The sequence below is a fragment of the Microdochium trichocladiopsis genome (genome assembly GCF_020744255.1).
Source record: "Microdochium trichocladiopsis strain MPI-CAGE-CH-0230 chromosome Unknown B0I36scaffold_2, whole genome shotgun sequence".
Taxonomy (NCBI): Eukaryota; Fungi; Ascomycota; class Sordariomycetes; order Xylariales; family Microdochiaceae; genus Microdochium; species Microdochium trichocladiopsis.
The window spans coordinates 3,153,972-3,179,480 of NW_025763545.1; the positions used below are offsets into that span (position 1 = coordinate 3,153,972).

The 25,509-nt window shown below is 55.5% G+C and overlaps 6 protein-coding genes across 6 annotated transcripts; 3 read left to right on the plus strand and 3 right to left on the minus strand.

Annotated features, from left to right (window-relative positions):
- Positions 1-8,515: 8,515 nt before the first annotated feature.
- B0I36DRAFT_237166 (STE like transcription factor) lies at positions 8,516-10,871 on the plus strand (the record flags this gene model as incomplete). The annotated part of the gene is made up of 3 exons (XM_046149519.1): positions 8,516-10,242; positions 10,315-10,398; positions 10,586-10,871. 3 exons carry the CDS (start codon positions 8,516-8,518, stop codon positions 10,869-10,871), a joined length of 2,097 nt encoding a protein of 698 aa, XP_046017178.1.
- A 427-nt stretch (positions 10,872-11,298) lies between these two features.
- Positions 11,299-12,799, minus strand: B0I36DRAFT_315411 (uncharacterized protein). Its single transcript, XM_046152877.1, has one exon. It carries the CDS (start codon positions 12,675-12,677, stop codon positions 11,592-11,594), a length of 1,086 nt encoding a protein of 361 aa, XP_046017179.1. The 5' UTR covers positions 12,678-12,799; the 3' UTR covers positions 11,299-11,591.
- A 218-nt stretch (positions 12,800-13,017) lies between these two features.
- Positions 13,018-13,922, plus strand: B0I36DRAFT_235841 (phosphoribosylformimino-5-aminoimidazole carboxamide ribotide isomerase; the record flags this gene model as incomplete). Its single annotated transcript, XM_046149428.1, has 2 exons — positions 13,018-13,507; positions 13,600-13,922. 2 exons carry the CDS (start codon positions 13,018-13,020, stop codon positions 13,920-13,922), a joined length of 813 nt encoding a protein of 270 aa, XP_046017180.1.
- Positions 13,923-13,966: 44 nt separating this feature from the next.
- On the minus strand, positions 13,967-16,650 carry B0I36DRAFT_315415 (actin binding protein-like protein). The gene is made up of 6 exons (XM_046152878.1): positions 16,396-16,650; positions 16,201-16,289; positions 15,371-16,082; positions 15,262-15,298; positions 15,089-15,203; positions 13,967-15,028 (listed from the first exon to the last, which is right to left on the minus strand). Exons 1-6 carry the CDS (start codon positions 16,427-16,429, stop codon positions 14,216-14,218), a joined length of 1,800 nt encoding a protein of 599 aa, XP_046017181.1. The 5' UTR covers positions 16,430-16,650; the 3' UTR covers positions 13,967-14,215.
- A 605-nt stretch (positions 16,651-17,255) lies between these two features.
- Positions 17,256-19,126, plus strand: B0I36DRAFT_372261 (POB3-like protein; the record flags this gene model as incomplete). Its single annotated transcript, XM_046160099.1, has 3 exons — positions 17,256-17,266; positions 17,352-18,077; positions 18,148-19,126. 3 exons carry the CDS (start codon positions 17,256-17,258, stop codon positions 19,124-19,126), a joined length of 1,716 nt encoding a protein of 571 aa, XP_046017182.1.
- Positions 19,127-20,277: 1,151 nt separating this feature from the next.
- B0I36DRAFT_359674 (cell division protein anillin-domain-containing protein) lies at positions 20,278-24,804 on the minus strand (the record flags this gene model as incomplete). The annotated part of the gene is made up of 6 exons (XM_046158175.1): positions 20,278-20,736; positions 20,800-21,533; positions 21,595-21,961; positions 22,094-24,514; positions 24,581-24,715; positions 24,787-24,804. The coding sequence occupies 6 exons, from the start codon at positions 24,802-24,804 to the stop codon at positions 20,278-20,280; spliced, it is 4,134 nt and encodes a 1,377-aa protein (XP_046017183.1).
- Positions 24,805-25,509: the final 705 nt, after the last annotated feature.

Sequence of the window (25,509 nt, forward strand, 5' to 3'; positions counted from 1 at the left end):
ATCGAGTTCCATCATAGTCCACACACAAAATATGGTCAAACTTAGAGAAACATCTCGCCTGTCCGGTGCCTCAAATCAAGTATGGATGTACTTCAGTGCGGACGACTGCAGCATACGTATTGGAAATTCCCAAGGCGAGTCTGGACTACTTTGTTTCCAGGATAGGGACGTTATGCTTACCAGTGACAGGATATTACGTGGTGGTGTTGTCCCACCGGAGTGAAAACCAACCTCACGCTCTCTCCCTTTCTGCCTCGTCACGAGTACTCACCATATAGATACGCTGACCTTGTCCTCGACCAAGCGATATTTTGCTGGAGGCGAAGGAATATACAAGTCTGCAGGACACGGAACGGGTATACCGGCCGCTAAACGCAGCGCATACATCAAAGCCCCGGCAAGTCGTATAAGAGCCTCGAAATCCAGCCCGATCCCACGTGTGATCATTAACGACATCAGCACCGTCGCAGCGAAAAGGCATGGTAGTATCTTTAGCAACAGTGTTTGGCGGGAATATTCCGAGGTTGGCAGCATGGGATACAGCTCGATGCCGACGGCGTTGCGGACACACAACGTGGTCTATCCATCTCCTCCCAAGAGTGTCAACAACCATGCCCACGTTGCATTGAGCCTAGTCGATCGTGTTTGATGCTTATTTAAAGCTTCTCGCAGCAACAAATGCCTGAAACATTGCAAAGCCCCGACCACGAAACACAACAGTACTTGTTGAACCCTTGCCCAGTCATTGCCGACGCGCAACTTGAACCACAGATATGCTTGGCGCGCGGCGGATGAACTTGACAGGGCAAGCCACAATGTTCGTCTCGAATGACCCCCAAGCGAGGAACCCGACGGTTTCGTCGACAGGCCTGCAAGTGAAATCGCTCGGAGCGATAGGATGCCGTGTTATGATCGCCATGACTTCCTTGTCCACCGCCAGGAATAGACGCAGCACACTTTGAAACGTTTTTGTCTCTTCCCTGGATGGATACTGGCGGACACGCCCTAATCTGACCCATCTAGTCTTGGCAGATTCGGCATTCAGAGATACGACCCCCTGTCGAGATGCGATATCCCGATCGCGACCACATGGACTGCGCAAGATCCCCTTCTTGCCAAGACACAGGTGCAATGTGTTGTCAGAAAGAGCCAGACTCTGCGCATTGCTGGAAATCATCGACAGTCCGTGTACGCGAACACGCTAGTTCATGGTGAGACCGGGAATCTTCCCGCCTCAGGGCTCCAATGTGGAATTTCACCCGCGAATCACTCGGCGGTATCGCAAAGAGGTCCTCATAGGTCAGGCAGCAAACAGGCCGGCAAAGGTAGCGGCATGCCCTGAATGACAGAGCTTGAATGACATACCTAAAGCATAGCCGTAGCCTTGTCGATGGCTCCCACTCATGCTGGCATGGGGAAGTCTGGAGCGGCGCTCACAAAGATCGACGTCTGGCGGTTTCAGGAGATGCAATGCAGCTGATTAGTGCGCCTCTCGGCAGCCAGCCTCTTCGTGTTGCGCCGAGATCAAGTGAGATTATGCAGAGGCGGGTGGCTCTGGCAGCTGACTAGCCAGGCTGCGTACAGCCCTCCTCATGGCAGGGCCAGGAACAATCACGGCATAAGTTGTTGGCAGCGGCTCGAGAGCCGAAGGTGACTGCGGAAGGCTGAAACGGTGACGATCGGTTCAGTGGGCGATGAAACCAAGGGCCACTGTGCCCTGAGCAAGCTACCATACTCCGTAGTCCACATGGAGTGCTCGCAGGCGGAAGAGGAACCGGGGCCGACACGATCCACTCGGGGAAAAGGCGAGCAGGACCAGGGAAGGAGGAACTGGCCATTTTAGGGATGGCGACCGGACATATGTCCATCTTGGTCATGCAGCCCATGCATGGAGGCGGCGGGCGGCGGAGAGGCGCCTTTGCTGATTGAGGTCACCACTGGAAAATAATACTGGGCGCCAGGCTGGCCATTGTGCTGCTGCTCTTTGTGAGCAAGTACTGGCCTTGAGTTAAGTAAGATATGGAAGTGGTTTGTGCTCGCCGGCTGTCCACGCGGAGCAGGACTGGCAGCCGGAGCTGGAGCTGGAGGCTCAGGAAAGTATTGACGACAGAGGCGAATGGCAATGTTGAACAGCATGAGATGCGCTTTGACGAGGGAGCGGGAACGAGGTGGAAATGACCAATCTCCGGGCTTGGGCAGGGGCCCAGCTCTCGAAAGAGCGCGGGTGCCTGTTTCATGTTGACCTGGGCCCCTGGACGACCTTGCACCTACCTCTCTCTGCATTGCATCTGCCAGGGACACGATAGATCCCTGCCATGGCTGCGTTTCAGCCTCTCCCGCCTGCAGATCCAGAAGTCCAGACACCTCGACGTCTGCTCTTTATGTGCTGACTAGAGCAGGTACTGCCGATCTCAGCTGCTGCTAGCGAACAGCACTCCAACCACGTCCAAGTCTGCCGCCTGGAACCTCCGCTCCCGCGCCTTTGCCAGCCAGGTCGCTCTTGCAAGTCGTCGCTTCGCATGCCCCTTGAACAAGTGACTCGTCTTGTCGGGCGGTGTCATCTGCTTGTGCAGGGCGGGGCCGCTGGGCCGCTGGGCCGCAACTGCTGGCCGCAGCCTGCCTGTTTGCCGCCCGCGGCCAAGTCTCGAGACATCTTGCAGCCGCTGCAGATGCTATTTGTATCGCCGTCAACGCACGACTCGTTGTTTCGACCGCGGAATGCATCGTGACTGCTGGCCACAGAGCCAATCAGCAGCGTTATAACCCCACCGGGCGCCGTCCCTCTTGGCGATACGCACGCAACCGACATCCCTGCGACGTGCTCTTGCGTCTTTGATTCGCTCCCTGGGCTGCACTCTGTGTCCAGTAAGTACGCCAGCCATCACTGCGCACCTGCCTCGACGCGCCGCCAGCTTGCAAGCAGCCCCACCACCACTGAAGATTTCGTCGCTAGGCTGAGCCTCATGCTCGCCTCGAAACCTGTGACAGACTAAGCGGAGGCTCCTTTCTGCCATCAGTAATGGCCTCCCACCAGGGGTCTGCGACCCTCGGCAGCGGCCGTCGAAGAATCATGCCTGCTGCTAGGTTTTTGGAATGCCAATGCCGCTCGCTCACTGCCGCCTAGCCCCCGGCAGCGTGTAGACCCCGCACCACGAGTACCAAGAGGTCGGGATCGCGAAGCGAAATCACCGAGCGCTGTCGCAGCCAGAGACCACAAGTTAATATCGTGTAAGAGACGGGGCCCGCGAGACAGCGGGCAGCTAGCCGACCAGGTTCGCCGGCTTGACTCGAATTGTTTCGTTTCAATGATCCATGGTCGACTAGCGGCTCCTTGTCAACACCAGCCATACGGCATCAACAGCGGTAACCCATGCATGGACTTCTCTTGTGGCCTCTCATTGTAGCGGAAGGACATCAGGAAAGGAGTGCCATGCTTGCCGAAAGGGCACATGCATTAAAGGCATATCCACTACTCGTAGGCAGATTGGCCGAGTTCCTGGCGCCCGAGACCTGCCCGTAGCCTTGCTGTCATGCATTACGTCCCCTGCCGGCTTTCGACCTGGAAAAGGTGAGTCCCTTCCCCCCCTTCCAGTGGCCATAATCCGACACAATGACTCTGTAGACCGACACTACGTTTTATAGTGTATATGCCGAAGCATGCGTGTCTCCTGGAGCACAGACACAAAAGACATATGCCATGACCAGCTCCATTACATGTCATGCAGAAGCATGAGAACAATGATGGGCTGTGGAGGTGATCCTTCGATCCGGCCGGGTGCTGCACATCGATTGCGCTGCCATTACTAAAGGCGCGCGGTATGCACGATCTGGCCTCGAGCCGATGATGACCAGCATCGCTTAAATCCCAGGAAGCCCGGCTATTGTGGGACATTGTGGCTCTCTCGGCCTGCCCCAAAAGTACAATATGCAGGTGGATCGATCACGCAAGCCCAATCAGCCAGGAACGCGCGAGGCTTCGAGTGAGGGGATGCCTGCCAGCCACGAGGGAGGCAAGCAGCGCAATGACTTGCTGAACAGCAGTCGAGGCTCAAGCAGGGCTGCTGATGCGCGTGGTGGAGTCGATGGCGTTGCCAGAGACTCTGAAGCACTGCGCCAGCCGTGTTTCAGATCAACCAGGGTTCAAGGACAAGGTTGTCCTGCTCCGTCACGCTTACTCGCGAGGACTTGGCGCAGGCAGGACGGGGACCAGCTCTTCACGCTGGGGGCGGCACATGCGCCAGCCACTGCGATGTGTGGCATGACGCAGGTCCTCGCGCCAAACAACCCACCCACGATGCTTGGTTAAGTCCGCCAAAAGTGGAAGGTCGACCGTGGCGGGTGCGACTTGGGTAGCCCACAGGGTGCCATGCGAGCTGTCAGTGAAAAGCAGCATCGTGCCGACACTGACAGTGATCTACCTGCCAGGGTCGTGCGATTGTGCACAAGTTTCAGGTTATTCCAGACTTCCGCTGGCTCGCTTTGGGCCTGTGCGGATTCGGAACCCCCAACAGTGCGACATGCTCCTCAACCCAGCCTCGGGTATTAGTCAATACTTATTCACGACAAGAGACAACTCCTCCATGTTGCTTATCCGTTCATGACCGTATCTGCAGCTTGGTGAGATGAGACGGCCCAGCTGCAACATACCATAATAGTCAATGCCATGACCATATCCCTTCACCACTCCGAATGAGCCCAGGATCGGTGCCGCCAAGACTTTGACTCACATGTGATGATAATAACTCGCCCGCCCGCTGAATGGCACACAAACATGTCGCCATCGCCCGCGTAGCTAGGTGGGGTTTGTTGACCAAATGGCTTGATGGGCGCAAATGTCTAATTTTATGTACGCGCCACTGCCGGTCGTACCGACTGCGTACCTGTAGCTTGCTTACCAAGTGGGGTTCAGACGACTGTCTCGGGCCAATCTCGCTCGATGGCGTGCAACAAGAAAAGAAGCGCAAAGCCGAGCGAGAAGGAAAAGGAAGGAACCAAGTATTGGGCATTCAAGTCACTTGACATATCACACGTCAACAAGGTTGCTCCAACTGGGAGCAGGCAAGCAAGACTCCCTGCAGGACAATTGTGATACTCAGTCTAATGATTGGCGACAAGATTTTGGTACCAGCTCAGGTTGCAAGAGAGCCCGTGTAACTTAATCGCAGCGTGTTCCGAGGATACTTGCTTCGTTATGATCGATCAGCCTCGCTTCAATATGAGGACCACGCTGCGATTTTTCAAAGGCTGGGGTGATTACAAGAGCAACATGTTAGTATCCCCGAATGACAATTGATGGTAGGTGCCCGCAAGTACATAAAAGGGGCGTCATCAGCAGTGTTCGAGTCCGTGTGCGGGCTCCAGTTCATGAAATTCTCCAAGAATCCGTGAACAATGGGGAGCCGAGCTAAACTCATTTCCCCACGAAGCCACTTGCAAGCCACATCAGGCCAGGTCCAAACTCTGGAACTTCTGACTTTGCTACGCGACTTGGTGAGCTGGCCCCACCCACCACAGCAAGAGTGAATGACGGCGGCGTTTGACGCTGCGCAGGTCTTGGGCAGAGGGTATTTTCTGAAGCGCCAGTGCCTGTCGTGCAAAGAAGCCCGTAGAAGGTTTTGAAACGTCCGGAAAGGTTTAATTCAAACAGCTAGTATTGTGTTTCGACGGTCTGAAAATAGTACGCCTGCCCTCAAGGTCCCGGGCGGCAAATCATTGGCTCGTGTTCCTTCACGGCTGGCCACAGTCTTCATGCATATTCCCGCCCACCATGGATTTATTGGTGATGCATGATGATTTGTTCAGCCTATGGACTGCGCTGTGCCATCTGGTGTGTATCTACAAGACATCGATGACTGGCAGAAACACACTTGTGTCGGAAGGGATTGAAAGCTGCCAATGAGCGGACCATGGCGAGCCACAGCAAGCCGCCCTCCGCCATCTCTTGTTGGAATAATAAGCGTCTGCCACTTTGAATGTGACTGCCGAGCACCAGCATCGACTTGCTGTTGGGCTTTGTTCGCGTAAGCTCGACCCTGGCTCCGATCAACGCCCACGAAAGCATCGTAATTAGTGTGAGGGACCCCCTTTGCCCTACCCTCTCTGAGCATGATTTAGACGAGCCAGTTCATCGCTGCGTATTAGCTATAATCATTTCATGCTGACCGCTCCTTGAGCTGGGTCACGATGGTAGTCGATGCAGATTGCAATAAGCGCTTGCTCTGAGTGAGCGCAGGCCCCGCCGCTCGGAAATGAGGATGATTGTGCCCTGGACAGCGCGCGCCCAAGATCCCCCACAGATCACGGCCACATCCACCTCTTGTCACTCTGTGTTTCCTCGGGCGCCTCCAGAAACAGACAGGCCTTGCTATAATTGCCTGCCCGGATGCGCATGTGTGGCTCCTCATCCCTTGCTGCCCACCGGCAGGGCTCCGCACCAGGCGCAACGCTCGCTCTGCTCCCGCCGCAACGCTCTGAAAGTCCCTGCGCGTTGGCCAGAGCTGCCCCTCAAGCTGGGGCCCGCCTTTGGTCCGAGAGAGAGAGAGGGCCTGGTCGGACCCTTGGTCGTGTTCCCTTTCCAGCATCTTCAACAGACTTGAGCCCTCTCCGGTTGCTGTCGCAAGCAGACAATCAAGCAGCATCATGTTGCTTGCTCGATTTGACCGTCGTGAAAAGGACGAGGGGAGCAGACATTGTCCAGCTTTCGTTCTAGGTCATGTTCATGCATGAGCGACGTCGGGCCTGCAAGTTCGACTTCGTCATTGCACCTCACAGCGACAGACACATGAGCATCGTGGGTTGCCATGGGTCCACGGTGATCTGGCTAGAGTGCACCGTCCAGTGCGGATCAGGTTCATCATGATTGCTCATGTTTGGCCCAAACGATATGAGGTTCGTGGCCCAGGTTGTCAACTATTGCCAAGCAAAACCTGTTATGTGGACAGTGTTGCACTCTCTACAAGTCTTGACAGTCACAAAATCCCATTCTCGAGGCCGTATCCATCTCCAGATCATTGGTGCGTACAGAGCACACCACGCAGAGGGTGGGATTGTGGGAGTGCTCAAGTGTGTTTCCCGGTTGCCCACCGGGCTTGCCTAGCCGGGTAACCTGGTCGGACTGGACAGAGCCACCGAGCAGGGATTGGGCCCCGAGTGGGCGAGGAGCAGGGTGGAGGAGCGAAGTGGACAAGAGAGCCGACCAGAGGTACCCAGGTACTCGCGAAGAAGCCGGCACTGGGAGTGGACGAGGGAACGGCACGAGGGCGTGGATACGGTTGGGCAACTTGACTCGCAGGCCGGCGATTGGGTGGATTTGGGGCTGGCGCTCGACTGTTTGGTGGGTGGTGGTGATGATGGTAGCACGCCCCTTTTTTCAACAGGCGGCGGGCAAGGCCAGGCACCGTCCTGCATGCCCCACCAAACTGCTCGGCCACCAGCCACGGGAGCGAGCGAGCGGAGGTCAGGCACAGAAAACACTGGTGGGTGAGTGGGGGACTGCAGCAGGCATTCGCCAGGATGCTACGCTGGGCCACGCAGACACAGAGGCAAGAGGAGAGAGACGCGCAGCTGAGCACGACGAGGAGGAGGGTGCGCGCGCGTGCTCGGACCTCGAGGGCTCTCTCTCGCCTTCTCTCGATCCATCGTCAACCCCCCCGGATCTCATCCTCCCCTACCCGCCCTGGCCCTGCTCTGCTGGCATCCATCCGCTCATCCACCCAGCTACCCGCCCCGTCCCTGCTTGCCTTCCCTCGCTGGCTCTCAACGACCGGCGCATCTGTGCGCATCTATCTATCCACGACTCCCCCGTCCGACTCGTCCTCCTCCCTCCTCCCTTCCCTTCCCCTCGCTCGTCCTCCATACCCTCGTTTCTTGTGTCGCAGGCGCCCTTCGATCCCGCCCTCCTCTGCCTTGCGCACAGAGACCCTCTCTCTTCTTCGCCTCTCATCCTCATTGTTGTCGCCGTTGCGAGTACGCCCTCTTCTCCACAGGGGATCCCCGACTGCCCAGGCCAACCACACGTTCTGACACTGTTTCCCGCGGTGCCTTGTCCGTTCCCTGTCTCGACCTTGCTGTCGGTTCAGCACAATCCACGTCCGCAGCTTGCTCTTCATGCTCCTGACCACGGCCTCCGCCTAACTTCACGCTCACTACTCATTGTCAACGTTGCCCTGGCGGTTTTCTCCTGACGTCCTCACTCGGCATTGCCTCGCCTGGTCCTCTTGTTCGCTTGACGCAAACCAAGAGCCTGCTTGTCGCAATAACAACAACAACAATAACGCGAACCACCTTTTGTTCAGCGGGCTGAACCACCACGCACTCTTCGCGCCAATCCATTCGCGTCGCTTTCACCAGACTCGCTTCATCCGAGTCCGTGCCTCTGGCAGGCTGACAGACCCTGTCATCACAACACGATCCGCCGGACGCTCCCTGGAGCGATTTTGGCCGACCTCATTTCCTTTTACCAACACTCATATAGCACGACTCGAGCAGCTTCGGCTAGCTCTTCTAATCCAACACAATGGCTGCTGCGTCTACGCAAAAGCCCGAGACCTTCATGCTCAGCACTGAAGCACAACAAGCGCTTCCCCATGACGCGCAGGTAGCGCTCCAGCAGGTCGACAACCTCAAGTACTTCCTCATCTCTGCGCCTGTCGATTGGCAGCCAGACCAGTACATCCGGAGGTTTCTTCTGCCAACTGGCGAGTACGTCTCTTGCGTTCTCTGGAACAACCTTTTCCACATTTCCGGCACGGACATTGTCCGATGTCTTTCTTTTCGCTTCCAGGCTTTTGGTCGCCCTGTCAAGAACTCGAAGAAGTTTGAGGAGGGCATTTTCTCAGATTTGCGTAACCTCAAGTCTGGCACAGATGCCTCTCTCGAGGAGCCCAAGAGTCCATTCCTTGATTTCCTCTACAAGAACAACTGTATTCGCACGCAAAAGAAGCAAAAGGTGTTCTATTGGTACAGCGTACCACACGATCGCCTCTTCCTCGACGCTCTTGAGCGTGACCTCAAGCGCGAGAAGATGGGCCAGGAGGCTACCACCATGGCCGTCAGCGAGCCTGCCGTCTCTTTCCAATACGACTCGTCTCAGTCTCTGTATGAGCAATTGACCAAGGCCCAGCAGGCGAACTCGTCTTCCTTCAATGCTCAACAGGTCGCATTCTCGCAGCCACAGAGCACATCTCCCGTCATGAGAGCCATGGACTCGATGCCGCCGCCTCAGATGATGCCTCAGACCATGACCTCTATGCCTGAGGGCATGGACCCAATGGTCCAACAGTACAGCATGGCTATGGCACCAGCTCTCCCCCAGCAGGTGCAGCATGTCCAGCAGGTCATCAAGAGGGAGCCCGAGTACAGCCGCATGCAGTATAACCAGAATGGCGTACCAATTACTCATGGACATCAGCGCCATGCCTCGATGCCAGCGTACGGTCTGGAGTACTCTCCCGCTCCATCGTTTGTGTCGTCTCACTTCGAGGACTACAGCACGCGAGGCATCTCCTTTGAACCCATCACCCCGCCGCAACAAGCTCTCGGCATGGGTCCTGAGCCTGCTTATATTGCCAATGAGGACACTGGTCTTTACACTGCCATCCCTGACCACATGGGTGGTGTCCACGGTCTCAACGGGATGATGCAACTCCCACCCTCGAATCTCGCCGGTCCCCAATTCTCGCGGAGCTTCGGCGCCAACAACGTCTACTCTGTTATTGAGGGTTCCCCCACCTACAAGCAGCGCAGACGCCGTTCTTCGATTCCCCCCTCGATCACAGCCATGGCCGCCGCGAACGCACAAGCTCAAGCTGCTGGTCACAACACTCACCGGCCCTCGGATCTCAGAAGGTCCATCTCTGTGTCTGTTGGGCCCGTTGCCGAGGGCGACGAGAGCCAGGGCACTTCGCCGCCTGGCCTTTCCTACACTAACTCTGGCATGTCTCTGAGCGGCCAGCAGCACAAGGAGCTTCTCGACATGTCCAGACACGGCACTCCTCTGTCCACCGTTGAAGGCAGTCCCGCCATGCACCACATGGCTCTTCAGCAGCAAGATTATCAACTTGGTGGTGACGACTTGGGCAGTGACGGTCTGGGCGACCGACGAGGTGTCCAGGCCAATGCCAATGTCCTCCGTCGCGCTCGCTCGGCAACCGTGATGGAGCTCGGTCCCTACCCCACCAAGTCGCACTCCTGCCCGATCCCTACTTGTGGCCGCTTGTTCAAGCGTCTCGAGCATCTTAAGCGGTAAGGCTTTCTTTTGTGTTTGCTTTATGTCGAGATGTAATGCATCGACATGAGTCTGACTATAAAATCTAGACATGTGAGAACCCATACTCAGGAAAGGCCCTACATCTGCCCTCATTGTAGCAAAGCCTTCTCCCGGTCCGATAACCTGGCACAGTACGATCCCTGCATTTCCTTTCCCCGTCAAGCCTGTTTTGAGCATATTTGTCTGTGCGGTACTTGACGAGATTTCCATCACCACGGTTCGGCTTCAACACACTTCACAGACATAACACACTCAGGGGCAGAAATGCCTACAGGCGATTTACTCGGCGATCATGTAATACTGACTGGCTCCCTACAGGCACAAGCGCACGCATGACCGCGCCGATGGAGGTGAGGGAGGCCTCGTCCTGTCCGGCGAGGAGGAAGAGGAGCTATCTGGTGAAGACCAGCTTGGCTCTCTCGAAGAGGCTTCCCCCACATCAGAGTCCAGCTACCTTCCGTCTTCTCTCAACGGCATCAGCAATGGGTCCACTATGTCCTCAACCATGACCACCGGAGGAATGACTCACAGCTCAGCTTTCAACAGTCTGCAGACACTCAGCATGCCTATGCAGATGAGCCAGCCTGCTGGTGCCATGATGTAGACAATCGTGGAATCTGCGATGTTCCTGTTTGGTCACTTGCAAGTATGGCCGCCGCATCGACACGAATCCTTCGGTCGAATGAGTGTCTCAGCTGCAAGGCCGAGTTGTCCTACAATTCTCTTCACTTCTTTACTTTTTTGTCATGAGCGATACCAAGACCACGATCGATGCATTTCTATAGACGGCGCGCTAGGGAGGAGGTTTGGCCCACTCCGGAACGGGATGAAGCCATTGCGATACCATGGGGGGCCACGGCGCTTTTGCACTTTGTACATATAACCTGCCATTTTCTTCTTGAGCTTCACCATTATTTCATCATATTTGGTCGCTGCCCGATGCCCAGGATGCAACCCAGCAGCCTGAGAAAGAAAAGGCTCTAGCTGAGTACCAGAGAAAGCGGATGGGTACGATTTGAACGGAACTAAAAGAGCGATTTGGAATTTTGAGAAATTTATTTAAGATGCTCGCTGTTGCTCTGTGGCCACTCTTCTATCGTGCATACTTTCCAAATAGTGGCGCCTTTTGTCTGCTTTGAAGACATTGACTGGCAGGTTGTCGACCCACGCCACTCAGAGACACATCTTGGGTGAGATTGCTGGCTTTATTCAAGTCGCATCCATGCACGTGAAAGTGAAGAGCATAGTTGTAGCGAAAGTCGCCAGCGAGTTCTGGTCGCATGCTCGGTGCGTAATATTGCAATGTCTTGCCGCGGAGACTCGTCTACCTTCTTTTGCCTTTGCGACCTTTGCCAGTTGATCTGCGCTCGCCACTGCTCTGTATATCATGAATGTCCTTCTTACTAAGCTTCAGCATGCCATCGCGCAGCCTGCCCACAGCGGGTGCGTCGATATCCTTCGTGCCAGACTTTTTGTTTCCTCGCCCCTGGGCCGTCCTAGAGTTCTTGTTCTTGACGATGCCGGCGGCACGAGTGTAGGCCTTTAGAGCATCAGTGTTACCGCTCGGTCGTTCAAGGATGATGCCATTCTCGCGGGCCTCGCGGCGGCGCTTGTTCTCACGGCTGATGGCGGCCGCGTTGATGCCTTTGCGGTGGGACATTGGCATCTTGGCCTGGGCATAAATGCTCGTCTTGGACCCCAGAGCAGCCATGCGAAGATCGGTGGCGAGCAAGCGATTTCTGCCGACATGCTCGATGTTGCCATCATGAGAGCGGTGGTGGGTGACTGTGTTGGACAATGTGCCGACTTTGGACGGGTTGAAGAGGTGTGATTCGGAGAGGAGGCGTTGTAGCTCGAGGTCGTTTTTCAGTAATGTGGGCGCGTCCTCCTCCGTCGCCGTAGACTTGGACTTCTTGCTCGGTAGCGATGTAGAGGTCGATGTGGTTGTCATGGCTGATGGCACTTTTGAGGATAGGAGAGCCTTTCGTGCCTTCTTTGCGCTGAGACTGTCGGCTAAAGTGGATGCTAAAGTGGAAGATGACGGCTCGACGTGTGATACGACTTCGACCTTGGGTGTTGTGTCGTCCTGCTCCAAGTCAGATACGCCTGACCATGAGCCTCGTTCGTCTTCATCGTCGTCATCGCTATGTGCTCCATTGTCTCGCCGATTAGCTTCGTGGTCGCCGCCATCGTCGTCATCGCTATCCGTGTCCATGTCCTCTATGACCGTCCCTGACGTGAGACTTTGGCCTGCCGCGGTCCCTTCCAAGGGCTTGAATTGGGCCTCAAAATAGCGTTGAAAGATCGCTTGCGCATCGCGCACAGGCTGCGTTTGGCCGCTGTCTGACTGGTCGCTAGCCGCCGTGTGCGGTGTCCGGGCCTTGCGCTTGCCTAGGACTGAGGCGCTCATGTTTCCAGGTCGATTGGTTGCGTGTGGCAGGAGCGATTGTCTCTCGAAAATGTTGGGCGCCGTGTCGACCAGTGAATTACGATGACGGAGGGGAGAAACCAAAGAATGCGCTTGCGCAGGTTGAAGCTGCGAGCGGCCAAAATTTTGAGTGGAGCATCGATTCGGCCGGACCCTTGCGTCACGCCTGCCTCGTCTCGTCCCAGGCCGGGCAGCAGGTCCGGACCGACCCCGCGACGCCGACCTGACCTCCGTTCCCCCGCCGGTCTTTGCTCTGTGTACATGTTACGGGATAGTTGACTCGCGGTGCCACGCGAAGAAGACGCCCAGAACCAACGACATCATGACGCGCTTCCGGCCGTGCATCGACCTGCACGCTGGGCGGGTCAAGCAGATTGTGGGCGGCACCCTCGATAGCCAGACGGCACAACTGCAGACAAACTATGTGTCACCCAATCCGGCATCCTACTATGCCGCCCTCTACCGCGATAGTGCCCTCGAGGGCGCTCACGTCATCATGCTCGGCCCGGGCAACAACGATGCCGCGGTCGAGGCACTTGCGACATGGCCAGGACATCTCCAGGTCGGCGGCGGAATCACATCCGACAATGCCGCCCTCTGGATCAGTCGTGGCGCATCAAAAGTCATCATAACTTCGTTCCTCTTTCCAAACGGCACATTCAGCCAGGAGCGTCTCGACAGTGTCGTTGATGCTCTCGGTGGCGACACCACCAAGCTCGTCATCGACCTCAGCTGCCGCCGTAAAGGCGACGACTGCTGGTTCGTCGCTATGAACAAGTGGCAGACCATAACCGACATGGAGGTCAATCAAGGTCGGTCTCCCGGTGCTTATCCGCATCTCACTGTTGTTGTGTTTATTTCTTGGACATGTCTAATTTTGTATCGTGCTCACAATACCCACCAGAGTCAATCAAATTGCTCGAACCTTACTGCTCAGAATTCCTCATTCATGCAGCGGACAACGAAGGGCTGCAGCGCGGCATCGACGAGTCACTCGTCCAGAGGTTGGCCGAGTGGTGTTCTATACCTGTGACGTACGCTGGAGGTGGCCGCAACCTGGACGACCTTGAGCTTGTTAAGAAAATCAGTGCTGGCAAGGTCGATCTAACTATCGGGAGTGCTCTGGACTGCTTTGGCGGCAATGGCGTCAAATACGAAGACTGTGTACGGTGGAACCGTGAACAGGAGCAAGGAGCAGACATTTTGAAATCGCATACCGAGAGATAGAAGCGAGACCAAATTGTATAAAGACAAAACATGATTCACAAAGCTGCCCGGCAGCAACGCTTCATATCTATACGAGAGCCAGGACTACGACACTTTAAATAAGCGAGGGTTGGTTTTGCCCCCAGTGCCCTTACCAACAAGCGTGCATGCTGTCCAACAAAAACTTTTGAATCACCCTAGATCTCGCAAAGCAGGCCTCCACCCCTAAAGACGTATTGAAGCTAACCAACATCTGAGCAGGCAATCAAGTCCACGTATCAAATGGTACTTCCTGTGCCCAGTGTGCGGAGCATTCATCGCAACGATTCCAACTCCAACTCGAGCTGACGGATGCGCTCGCTCTGGTCCTGCGAACCCGAACCCAGGCGCTTCTTGAGGCTTTCGACCTCGCTGGTCAGCGAAGTGATCAGCCTAGTCTGTTGCTCCAGAATCTCTTTGATCTGCTCCAAGCTCCCCTCTACGCCGGAGTCTGAAGTCTTGGCTGCAGCGAGACCGCTACCTGTCGCCACCGCAGTTGGAATCGGCGCAGGAGCGCGCTCATCAAGCCCGGTAGATTTGACCTGGCTGGCCGGTTTAGGTGACTGCGCGGTGGATGTCCTAGTAGGAGCAGGCTGAGAAGCCACAGGCCGAGAACCGCGTGGAGTAGGCTTGGAGACCTCTTCAAAACTCGACGACTCGTTATCGGATCCATCGTCCTCATCATTGAACTTGTCGGCCATTGCTGCCATAGAACGATTCTGGTCCTTGTACGAAGGGGTTGGCCCGCGAGACACCGCGGGGCTCGATACAGGTTCTGGTGCCTTGGCTGGGGTAGGTTTCTCGACTGGTGCCGGGGTGGGAGCAACAGCCGCGGCCGGTGGTTTGTAATCAGAGGCAACCTCGACAGGAGCATTGCCTTCATAGATACTTTCAAAGTCAATCTTTGGAGGCAGGGCTGACTTTCCACCAAACCACTCATCCGCGCTGAGGGCAGCCTTGCCGCCAGTGGCGGGGGGAAAAATGTCCGACTGGAAGGTTTCCGCGCGACGGGGCACCGTGAATGAAATCGGCTCGATGTATGAGTCGTTCACGGTCTTGAAGGCCCTCATAACCTCATTTTCGTGTACCTAGTGAACGAAAGTTAGCGCTTGACCGGGTTGATAGACGCACAGAGTACCGAAGCTTACATTGACTGCACGTTTGGGCAGGAATGCCACCCCACGCTGCGGGTCCACGGACTTATACTCTGACAAGAACTCGAATTTGTCATTCTCGTACTCGAAGTAACGGATGTTGCCATCACTAAAACCCTGTCAGTGCTCAACTCATTCAGTTGACTAGTGTGCCGCCATGCACTTACCCCTTTCCGGCGAGATAAAGACAGTTGCAGCTGTCATCTGACATGGTCATAACTTGTTAGCATTCGACAGAATGGAAGTCACGCGGGAAGGCTGGCTAGATTGACGAACCCCAAAAAGGCATGCAGACACCCGAGATGCTATCAAGGGTGGTGAATCCGCCGACAGGAGAGTTGTTGCCAGGCTCCCACAAGGCCAACTGACGATCGCTCATTTTCGAGAAACCTGTGGTGGCGAAGCGGTTCTGCTCGCCAAGCCAAACAACACGACTGTTCTTGGCACCCTCATGGCCTGGACCCTCGTGAGCCGGTCTCTGTTGCCGAACATCCCAAACGCGCAGCTTCTTGTCGCGAGAGGTCGTTACGAGCAGGGAGCCGCTCGCATTCCACGAGAGACTTTGCACAATGTCAGAGTGCTTTAAGGCGAGAGGAGCGGAGCCGGCCGTAATATCCCACAGCTTTATGCTGAGATCTCCTGAGGCGGAAGCGAGGATGTTGTCGGCAGCCGGGTTGAAGAGGACCTGGCCAACCTTTCTCGTATGGCCTGTGAGCTTCGCAATGGGGCTGACATCAGCGGGCTCCTCTGCGTCGGTGAAGAGGCTGAAGCCCTGAGGCACCTGCCAGATCATGACTTTGCCATCATCAGAGGCCGATGCGACGATGTGATCGTTGAAAGGGTTCCAATCGGTGTCGGTGACGACGGCGGTATGGCCGCGGAAAAGAGGCACTTGGTCGGGGATCTTGCCGCGCTCAGAAAGGGGGATGACGGCAAAGGCGCCACCACCACTGGCTTCCCAATTGACCGAGAGGAATTCCGGGTTGGCCTGTAGGATGGGGGCGCAGGATCATCAGCTTGGGAGAGCTTTGCGCAGGCACAATCGCACCATGAGAAAAGGGGGCGAGGGCCGGACGAGGGCCGGATGAGGGGGTATGAGAGCGAACCTTGATCAAGTTGGTGTCCCAAGCATTGCGACTGACACGCAGGTTGTCATAGCAGAATTCTTTCCTGGTCGGCTTGCCAAATACATGACCTGAGAAGCACAGGAGATGTTAGCACAAACGTGAGCAGGCTTGGGCTCGCTTGCGACCGGCTGGTCAGCTGAGAGCATTGGCGCAGGCAAGGAGAGGTATGCGTACGGTACTTGGATGAGCGCACGAAGCGACCAGCCATGATTTGAGCACTTTTGGTCGAGCACAGGAGGCAGGAGGGTTTGCAAAGAGGAGACTGAGGGATGGCGGGTGGCAGGCAGATGGAAGAAGTCGCAAAGTTGGTGCAGATGTCTCGTGAGGGCGGAGGCAGCTGCGCAGGCAACCTTGGCAGCTCTGCGACGGAGACAAGCCAGGAGATGACGAGGTGCAGATGCGGATAGAGTGCCGGTGGGTCTCTCCTCCCGTCACAGCTCGCAGTTGGTCTGGACTGGGGCCGGGCCCAGACATGGCGCCGCAGTGCTCGGGAGCATCCATCTAATTCATGTAGCAAAGACCAAGGTTACCTCAAGAGACCTAAGCGTAAGTACCTTGTGGTACATTCAAGACAACCGCAGACTTCCAGTCTTGTTAGCTATCGCGATGCGTCCGTCAGCCTGGGCCTAGGTAAATCTGCCACTGCTACTGTTTGTTTATCTTACAGAGGCCTGGGGAGGCAAGTCATCACCCAATTGTAATTAGCTCTTGGAAAGTTGCGTCCAAGCTGGCAAAGTGGTGCTGGCTGGTGCGTACTGTTACCTAAGTACGTACCTTAGGTGCATTGACTTGAGCTCAGGCACCCACACCCACCCCGGCGGTGCCCATTTACGCCAGTCGCGTCCATCGCGCGCGCCAGCCCCCAGCGCTGCAGCTCTCTGGATTGCCCAGAAGGCAAATCAACCAAGGTCGCAGCCAACATTTTCGACCCGCAAGCTCTCTCCCTGATTGTCCATCCACATCCGCCCTCCTCATCGCGCCCTCACCACCACCTCAAAGGTCTCCTTCCTGATCGCGCTGCCGTCCGCGTCATCATGTCGGCCTTGTGAGTCTTTCAGCCCCCCCTCGCCAGCCTGCCAGCCTGCCTGTATACCGGGTCCCTTCCTCTAACATTTCATGCGCACCGCTAGTGAGACCTTCGACAACATCTTCCTCGACCTCTCCAAGGAGTCCGGCAAATGTCGCTTCGCCGAGAATGGTCTGGGTTGGAAGCCCTCTGGCGGTGGTAACACCTGGACTCTGGACAGCGGCGACATAGCCAGCGCCCAGTGGAGTCGCGCCTCAAAGGGCTATGAGGTAAAGGTCCTCAAGCGTTCCTCCGAGGTCGTTCACCTCGACGGCTTCCAGCAGGAGGACCTTGAGCGCCTCGTCAAGATCTTCAAGAACTGGTACAGCATCAACCTGGACCCCAAGGAGCACGCCCTCCGCGGCTGGAACTGGGGCAAGTCCGAATTTTCAAAGGCAGAGCTCGTCTTCAACGTCCAGAACAAGCCGGCCTTCGAGATACCCTACTCCGAAATCGCAAACACAAACCTTGCCGGTCGCAACGAGGTCTCTGTCGAGTTCGAAGCCTCCAACGAGGACGATACCGGCACTAATGGCCATCTCGGCGGTGCCCGTGGTCGCGGCAAGAAGTCTGGTGGTGGAAAGGATCAGCTTGTAGAAATGCGCTTTTACATTCCCGGCACAGCCACCCGCAAGGAAACGGAGGGAGAAGATGCTGGTAGCGATGCCGGAGAGGAGGAGAAGAACGCTGCCACTCTTTTCTACGAGACCCTGATTGATAAGGCCGAGATTGGCGAAACCGCGGGTGACGCCATTGCCACATTTCTTGAAGTCCTTCATCTCACGCCCAGGTATGCCCATCAATATCTCCCCCGGAAAGACCATTGTGGCCATGTACTGATACTGGATCTCGTGCTGCAGAGGTCGTTTCGATATCGATATGTACGATAGCTCGTTCCGGCTGCGTGGCAAGACGTACGACTACAAGATCCAATACGAGCACGTCAAGAAGTTCATGGTCCTGCCCAAGCCGGATGACCTGCATTGCATGCTCTGTATCGGATTGGACCCACCACTCCGACAAGGTCAAACGCGGTATCCTTTCTTGGTCATGCAGTGCAAGAAGGATGAGGAGGTGACCATCGATCTCAATCTTACGGAGGAAGAGCTCAAGGAAAAGTATCAGAGCAAAGTGCAGGCACACTATGAACAGCCACTCCACCAAGTCATCACCTACATCTTCAAGGGACTTGCCAACAAGAAGATCACGTCACCGGCCAAAGACTTCATCACCCACCGTGGTCAGTATGGCATCAAGTGCGCAATCAAGGCAGCCGAGGGCTTCCTCTACTGCCTCGAGAAGGCCTTCATGTTCGTTCCCAAGCCTGCCACCTACGTATCATACGAGCAGACTTCTTCGATAACCTTCTCTCGTGTCAGTGGAGCAGTTTCGGCTCTCTCCACCTTTGACATTGCCGTGCATATGAAGACCGGAGGTCCCACTCATCAGTTCAGCAACATTAATAGAGAAGACCTGAAGGGCCTCGAGGACTTCTTCAAACTCAAGGGTCTGCGTGTTAAGAACGAGATCGACGAGGACGCTACATTGCTCAAGCAGGCGCTCCGGGAGGAAGCCATGATGGACGATTCAGAGGAGGAGGCGCCAAATGGTGCCGATCGCGGATCCGCTGACGAGGACGAGGAGAGCGTAGACGAAGACTTCAAGGCAGATAGTGAGAGCGATGTCGCGGAGGAGTATGACTCGAATCACGAGTCCTCTGGTAGTGGCAGCGGTGAAAGTGACGTAGAAGGGGACGGCGGCGATGACGACGACGACGAAGACATGTTGGACGATGAGGACGAGGATGAGAAGCCTGCCAAGAAGCAAAAGACCAAATGAGTGCGGCTGCAATACTTACACGACTTGCCAGCACGTAGACTCTTCGGAATGGCAGCGGTGGCCTGGCATCCAACAGAGTCTGGGCGGTGGCATCTCAGGAAAAAGACTTCTCAAGGTGAACGGGAAGCAGGCGTTTCAATCATCATGGGCATCTTTTGCAGGCACTTGCGCGGGCACTAAAACTACTCACAAAATGACACAGAATATGTGGCATCTGCATTGTTTTCAAAGGCTCTGGTCCTGCCCCCACTGCTTCATGCTTGCCAATTCTTATTTCTACCGTGCTTCCTTCCCCCCTCGCGCAAGGACTTCAGGACTGCCTGCTATACGCGCACTCTTTGGGATGGCTCGGGCGTTGCAGCTCGGTGAAAGCATTATCGCCAATCCACAGTCTATACCATCCTTGCACAATGATGCACATCCGGATGGATACGCCTACATAGCTACCTGGATACCTAGGTATGTATGTAGATATCCGGTCTCGACTAGGTAAGTGGCAGGCCGAGACAAGAAGCGTCGCGGGTAGCCTGGGTGCTGGGAGGCGTGTATATGACCTTCGTCTTCACAAGGTCCGCATCATACTTCAGAACAACACGCAAAATTCTGTGAGAAGGCATTAAATACTACACACCATTGGCCTCAGGCAGTTGCTGAGGCATAATGACTAGAAGAATCCAGAACGAGCCCCCAAACTCCCCGAATCCCAGAAAGCAAACACGCAATCAAAATCAACCATTTTGGCTCAGCCCCGATGTGCATCCCTTTCGGCATAACCAACTCCGTACAAAGGCTGCAACTCCAGTGATGTGAATGTGCCATTGCGAGAAAACACAAGCAGTGAACGTGGCAAGCAAGCAACACGCTGCCTACAATCATAAGCATACGAAGTCCCTCTTGTGACCAGACAAGAGCAGAGCCGCCACTTCAAGGAGTCCTGGCCCACTCATGGAATGCTGTTGGAGGTCTAGCCTCAACACAGCCTGTGAGGTGAAGGGAAAAAGTGACCGGGAGCCATGAGCATCGTGAAGCATTGTCGAAGAACGTCAATCATATCATGGCTCGTAACTGCACCTTCCCGCGTGGCTCCGTACCAGCAGGGTCAAAAAGTGTTGACCCTGCTGGTACGGAGCACAGGTCAAGACGCGGTTTGATCAGATGATCATGCTCTTGGTCCTGGAATGGACACGTTTGCCTTCAGCGCGCTTCCGCAGCGACTCTTCCCGCTTGAGAACGAGATCACACCACTTCCTGCGGCTGCTCACGGATCCATCATCGTCATCACTACCACCACGGCCGATGATGTCTCCAAGGACTTTCATCCAACCTTCTTTGTCCTCTGGCGTGTCAGCGTAGAAGTCGATGAGCTCGCCGTTATTGAAGCGGATGCGGAAACCTTCCTCAACAAACATGTAGCCTTCTTCTTCCTCGGCAAACGCAGAACGCCGACGACGGCCACCCTTGCCAGTGGTTTCAGGATTCATGAGCTGACGGCGGTCATCGATGAGGCGTTTGCAGTTCGCCAAATTAATCGTGGCACGTGGCTGGCGAGTCGCCTCGTGGTAAGCGGTCAATTTCGTTCCAACCAACTTGAAGTAACGACGACGCCAATACTGCATAGAACGCGTCAGTAAACGGTGCGCACGATGATGATCGCTCGTGTAGGGACAACTTACAGGGCAATCGCCACCTTGTTGGCTCAAGGGTCCTTCCCAATTCCTTCGTAGTCTCTCCTCACTGGCTTTGAGCTCCCGGATGCATGAGTTCATACTCTTGGGCATATCATCATCAGTTGCACCCTTGGGTCTTGGCACAAAGAGGAGCTGAACTTCAAGCTTGCCGATTTTGTAGGGCGCCTTGCGGACAACGGAGTTGCTGGCGTCGTTTCTCTTGCTCTTGACGCTGCTCGCGAAGTTTGCGTCCTCAGTAGCCCACTCGTTAAAGGCGGCAATCTCAGCCATATAAGGTCTGCCGTAGCAGCGCGACTCATGTTCCTTAAGACACACATATGATCGTGCGAAGCTACCGTCTTCTGCTGCGATTGGTGAGAGAAGATCCCAGGCCGTGGGGGCAGTCTTTCGCTGTCTGACGGCAGCTTCACGTTGAGCTAGCGCGAAAGCCTCCTCTTCGGCCTTCATACGTGCTTCCATCTCCTTGCGCTTTTTCGGGCTTGCGAAGACCCTAGAAAAGGTCGAAGGCTTGGGACGGGATACTTTGCTAGGAGAGACAGGCAACTGCTGTGGTTCAGGCTTCTCGAGTTTGACGTTCAGTGTGAGCTGAAACTCAAGGTCGTTCGGAACAACGAGTTCGAACTCCTGTCCGATTGGTGCATTGCGGGCAAGCTCCAACCAAGCTGTGGTGACACAGTGAACTCCGTTGTCTAGAGTCAGACTAAACCAGGTCCGCTCATCTGATAGCAAGACTTCGTAAGTAAATAATGACGAAATCATGGGAGATATGAACGTTCTTACTCTTTGGCAGGGGTAAATCGAGATCCTTAACGCCCATGACCTTCACGAATAGTCTACCACGCTCACCAGACTCTTCAATAGCAGACTCTGGTGTCTCCTCCTTTACAGTGCTGATAGCGACAGCATTGCTCTCTTGACCAGGCAAAGGGGGCACGGGTCCACTCAGACTCGGACCATGACGTCTTTTGATGCTATGACGAACTTTACCGTTCCATGGCTCGACAGTCCATGACTGAGGACGCTGTTGCTTGACGGGCGAGTTGCCGGCAGATCGCGTGCCATTCCTGACAGCATCAGGGTCACCACCACTGAGTGGCCGATCACTAGCAGCAACAAGCTTCGTGTTCTGGCGCATCAGATAACCTCGCTGTTTGCGAACGGATATGTTAGCATCAACAGTAGATGAAAGCCAGATAGCGCGGTAATCAGTATGAACCGGAGAGGCATGGTCACAACCACTGGTCGCTTGTCCCGTGCCTGTACTCAGTTGATACAGAACCTGTTCCGGTGAAGTAGGGGTATGTCCAACCTTTTGTGCTTCGATAACTCGATCAAAATCTTGATCCAGGCTGAGACCGAGATCCAGATCCAAAGTAAGACTGCTCTTCTTGAAGCTGGGATGTCGCTCGAGGAAATCGCTGCCTGTAGATTGACCTAGGCGGTCTGGGCCAAAGTCCCGCGACAGGCGGGCGCGATGCTTTTCTGGAACTGGCGGGACACCAGGTACTTCTCTGCTTACGATTCGTCGCTGTTCTCTCATTGCTGCCAGATCAGCGGGAGTTGCCGAAGGACGAGTCTTGAGCTTTGATCCGGAGGCCTTGATGGTGGCCATTTCTTCGGGGACGGCAGGGGACTCAACCGGCTCGTCAATCTCATCCACGGTGTAGTCATCTTCATCCTCCGAGACGGGATGATGGATGACGGACTCTGGCGTGCCCAGCTCCTCATCTTCTTCAGGTTCTCCCCAACCAGTACCGTCATACTCCGGCTTCGAGACAATCTTCTCTGGGGTTCTGGGTCGCTTGTGATGCTCCTTGTCATCGGGAGATCTGTGTGTCTCCTGGTGCGTAACGGCATCGGCGTCTTTGGCTTTAGGCAGCATGTATGTTTGGAAGCTGCGGCTGAAGTCAGAGTCTCGAGAGCTATGGCTATTCACCTGCGGTAGCGAAGCACTGAAGTTTGTCACAACACGCTGTTCAGTTGGTGTTCCAGCGCGTGGCGTCGAGGCAGAGTCCTCATCCTTTGCAGCAGTTCTTCCAGGTTCTGCGTCATCGGAGTAGTGGCTGTCGCTGTCATCGTCGTCGAAACTGTCGTCCATGGAAGACACTTCGTCGTCTTCTGAATGCTCGTACATGTCAGAGAGTTCAGATGGTTCATATTGAACGGGATGGATGACGACGCTCTCATCATCCGCGACAGTTTCGTTCTCCAAGATCGACTCTTCTATGCTGGCGATTGGAACGTCGGGATCATAAGCCGTGTTGCGAGCTGGGCTCGAATCTGGTGCAGGTGTACCAAAGTTGTAATCACTGTTGCCGTTGACTCGATTCAAAATCGACTGTCTTGAGATGCTCGGAAGCTGATAGTCGATGTCGAAAGCCGACAAATCTCCCAGGGTATCATCTGCCTCCTCTGCTTCATGTGCGCTCAGCACTGGCGTGGACGTTTCACGCTCGGGAGTGGGACTCGCGAGCCTATCGCGAGCTCCGGCGCGTCTCATGCGACGCTCCCTTTGCTGCTGCTCCGCCAGAGACTTAGCAGACTGGTCTACAGTCTTAGGACTGGTTTCATCTGAGAGCATCATGAGTTTGAGCCGCTCCTCAAGCGACATCTTTCCATGCCCGATATTCTGGATCTCAGACTTGCTGGCCGCAGCAGCCGGGGGCGATGGCAGGGTCCTTGGAGAGCCTTGTGAGCCCAGCATGCGCTCTGCAGTAGAAGCAAGACCTTGTGATTGACTGCCCAAGGGACTTGTGCCTGGCAGGGGAGGAAGGGGCCTGTGCTCTGCGCTGGAAGTAGCAGAGTTGCTGCGAGCATGGGGAGGTCTAGCTGTGGCAGCCGGAGAGGGATTACCCTCCGGCATTGGGCTGCTTTCGAAACGATGATCAAGGTCTTGTCTCCAGTCATCTGGCCCGACCACAGGTGTTTTGTCGGTGTCCTCAAGTGAGGCATCGAAGCTGTCATCCTGCAGGTCGTGAGAACCTCCTGCATAGTGACGATACTCATCATCCTCATCGTCGTCGAAAGACTCATAACTACCCTCCCTGGAATTGCTTCCAATTGAGGAGATGTCTGGAGTTGCCATTTCATACTCATTGATCTGTGGAGGTGCTGCATCAAATGTGACGGATTTGGCATGACGGTGCAGTGACTTGCCCGCTGGCAGTTCGTGTTCATCAAAAGAGTCATCAACAGAGGCCTCGGTATGCTCGGAGTTGTGGCTTCCTCGGAATCGGGCTGAAGCGAGCGATGATTTCATGGGGGAGGCCTGATCTTTGCTTGGGGTGCGTGGCTCAGCCATGGCAGTCGAAGAAGTCGATGACTTGGTCGGGCTGAAAAGCGGGATTGTGGGTGTGCTCTCGCTCCGGCCATGGCCAGGACGAAAGGGGCTACCAGTGCTCCCGAACGTGTTGCCCTGCACCTTGGCAAGGGGCCGCTCGACGGTCAGGACACGGGTAGGATCGTACTCTTGCTTTTGCTCGCGAGCGAACATGGTGCTGTTCTTGACACGGGAAGCTTTCTGCAAGCGCTCAATAGAGGAGCGGCGTGTGGGGGAAGGAGAGCCACTGCGCCCTCCGTAAAGATCATTCTCCGTGTTGGTGCTGGTGGCGTGGCGGTTCTGCCAGAATAATCGTGGTGAGGTGGTGCCATCCAGAGGTGACGACTGGAATGGGGATGAGTCTGTATGGAGTGCCAATTTCTAGGACGATAAGTGTCAGCCATGTCCAACTTTACAAACAAGAGACCTGTAAGACATATAAAGTACCTTGTTTGGTGACTGGTGGAAGCTTGGTGAGTTGCGTCGCATCTCTGTGACTGGAATCTCAGACAAGGGCCTCGGCAAGGACCCCTTGGTGGGCGATGGCGTGGGTGTCTTTGAAATGCGCAGCGGCTGCGTGACCTGCAAGGTCTCCTCGTCAGCAAGTGCTTCATCGGGCCATAAGTTTGCCAGGGAGTCGACAGCTGACTTACCGTCTGCTCGGTCGCCATCTCTTGGTTTGCGCGCCCTTGCGCGGGGCACTGTGGGCAGATGCCTGACGATTGCTTGTTGTGCCTGTGGCACGATTGAGCAGCCCGGATCAGTCGAGGGCGAATAGCGTCCGGGTGAAGTGGTGGTTCGCGATGGAATGGAGATTTCACTGTTGTGAAGGACGGCAAGTTGGAGGAGCGAAGCGGGATGGCCTGGAGGCTCAGATATGGGAACTCTCTGTGTTTGGTGGTGTTCAGCAAGGCGGGCAAAGGTGTGGGGTGCTGATTGGCTAGTGGCTACCTCGATCCGTTGGGCGTAAACATAGCCGCAGGGGTTACGACGTTGCCATGTCAACGCGGCTGCTCATTGGCTGTCCAACGTAGCCCCATCAACTTGTTGCTAATCTGTCTGAAGCACCTTGGAGACTCCGCGCTCCACAAGCCCGTCCTACGAGCGGCAGCTACGGGATGCCTGAATAGCCTGGAAGACGGGACGGGACATGCTGAGCAGGTCAGCAGGGCATTCATTTTGCCACTGGCGCTCTGGACTTGGAACGGTAATGATAATAGAGAGGCCTGATCCCACGCTTCCGGTGGCAGAGAGGACTGGGTTCCGCCTGGACTTGGTCAAATGCATGGCTGCATACATCACCTCGTAATGAACGTCATGCATGCAGCCCCGTGTCTCATCGGCATAGTCTCATGGGCATGCTGAACACCTCGCAG

Coding starts and splice junctions, on each gene's coding strand:
- B0I36DRAFT_315411 (XM_046152877.1), bottom strand. CDS start 12,677: ATGAGCGCCTCAGTCCTAGGCAAGCGCAAGGCCCGGACACCGCACACG.
- B0I36DRAFT_315415 (XM_046152878.1), bottom strand. CDS start 16,429: ATGGCTGGTCGCTTCGTGCGCTCATCCAAGTACC. Junction 15,299..15,370: donor TGTCTGCATGCCTTTTTGGG/GTTCGTCAATCT, acceptor TGACCATGTCAG/ATGACAGCTGCAACTGTCTT. Junction 15,204..15,261: donor CTTTATCTCGCCGGAAAGGG/GTAAGTGCATGG, acceptor ACAGGGTTTTAG/TGATGGCAACATCCGTTACT.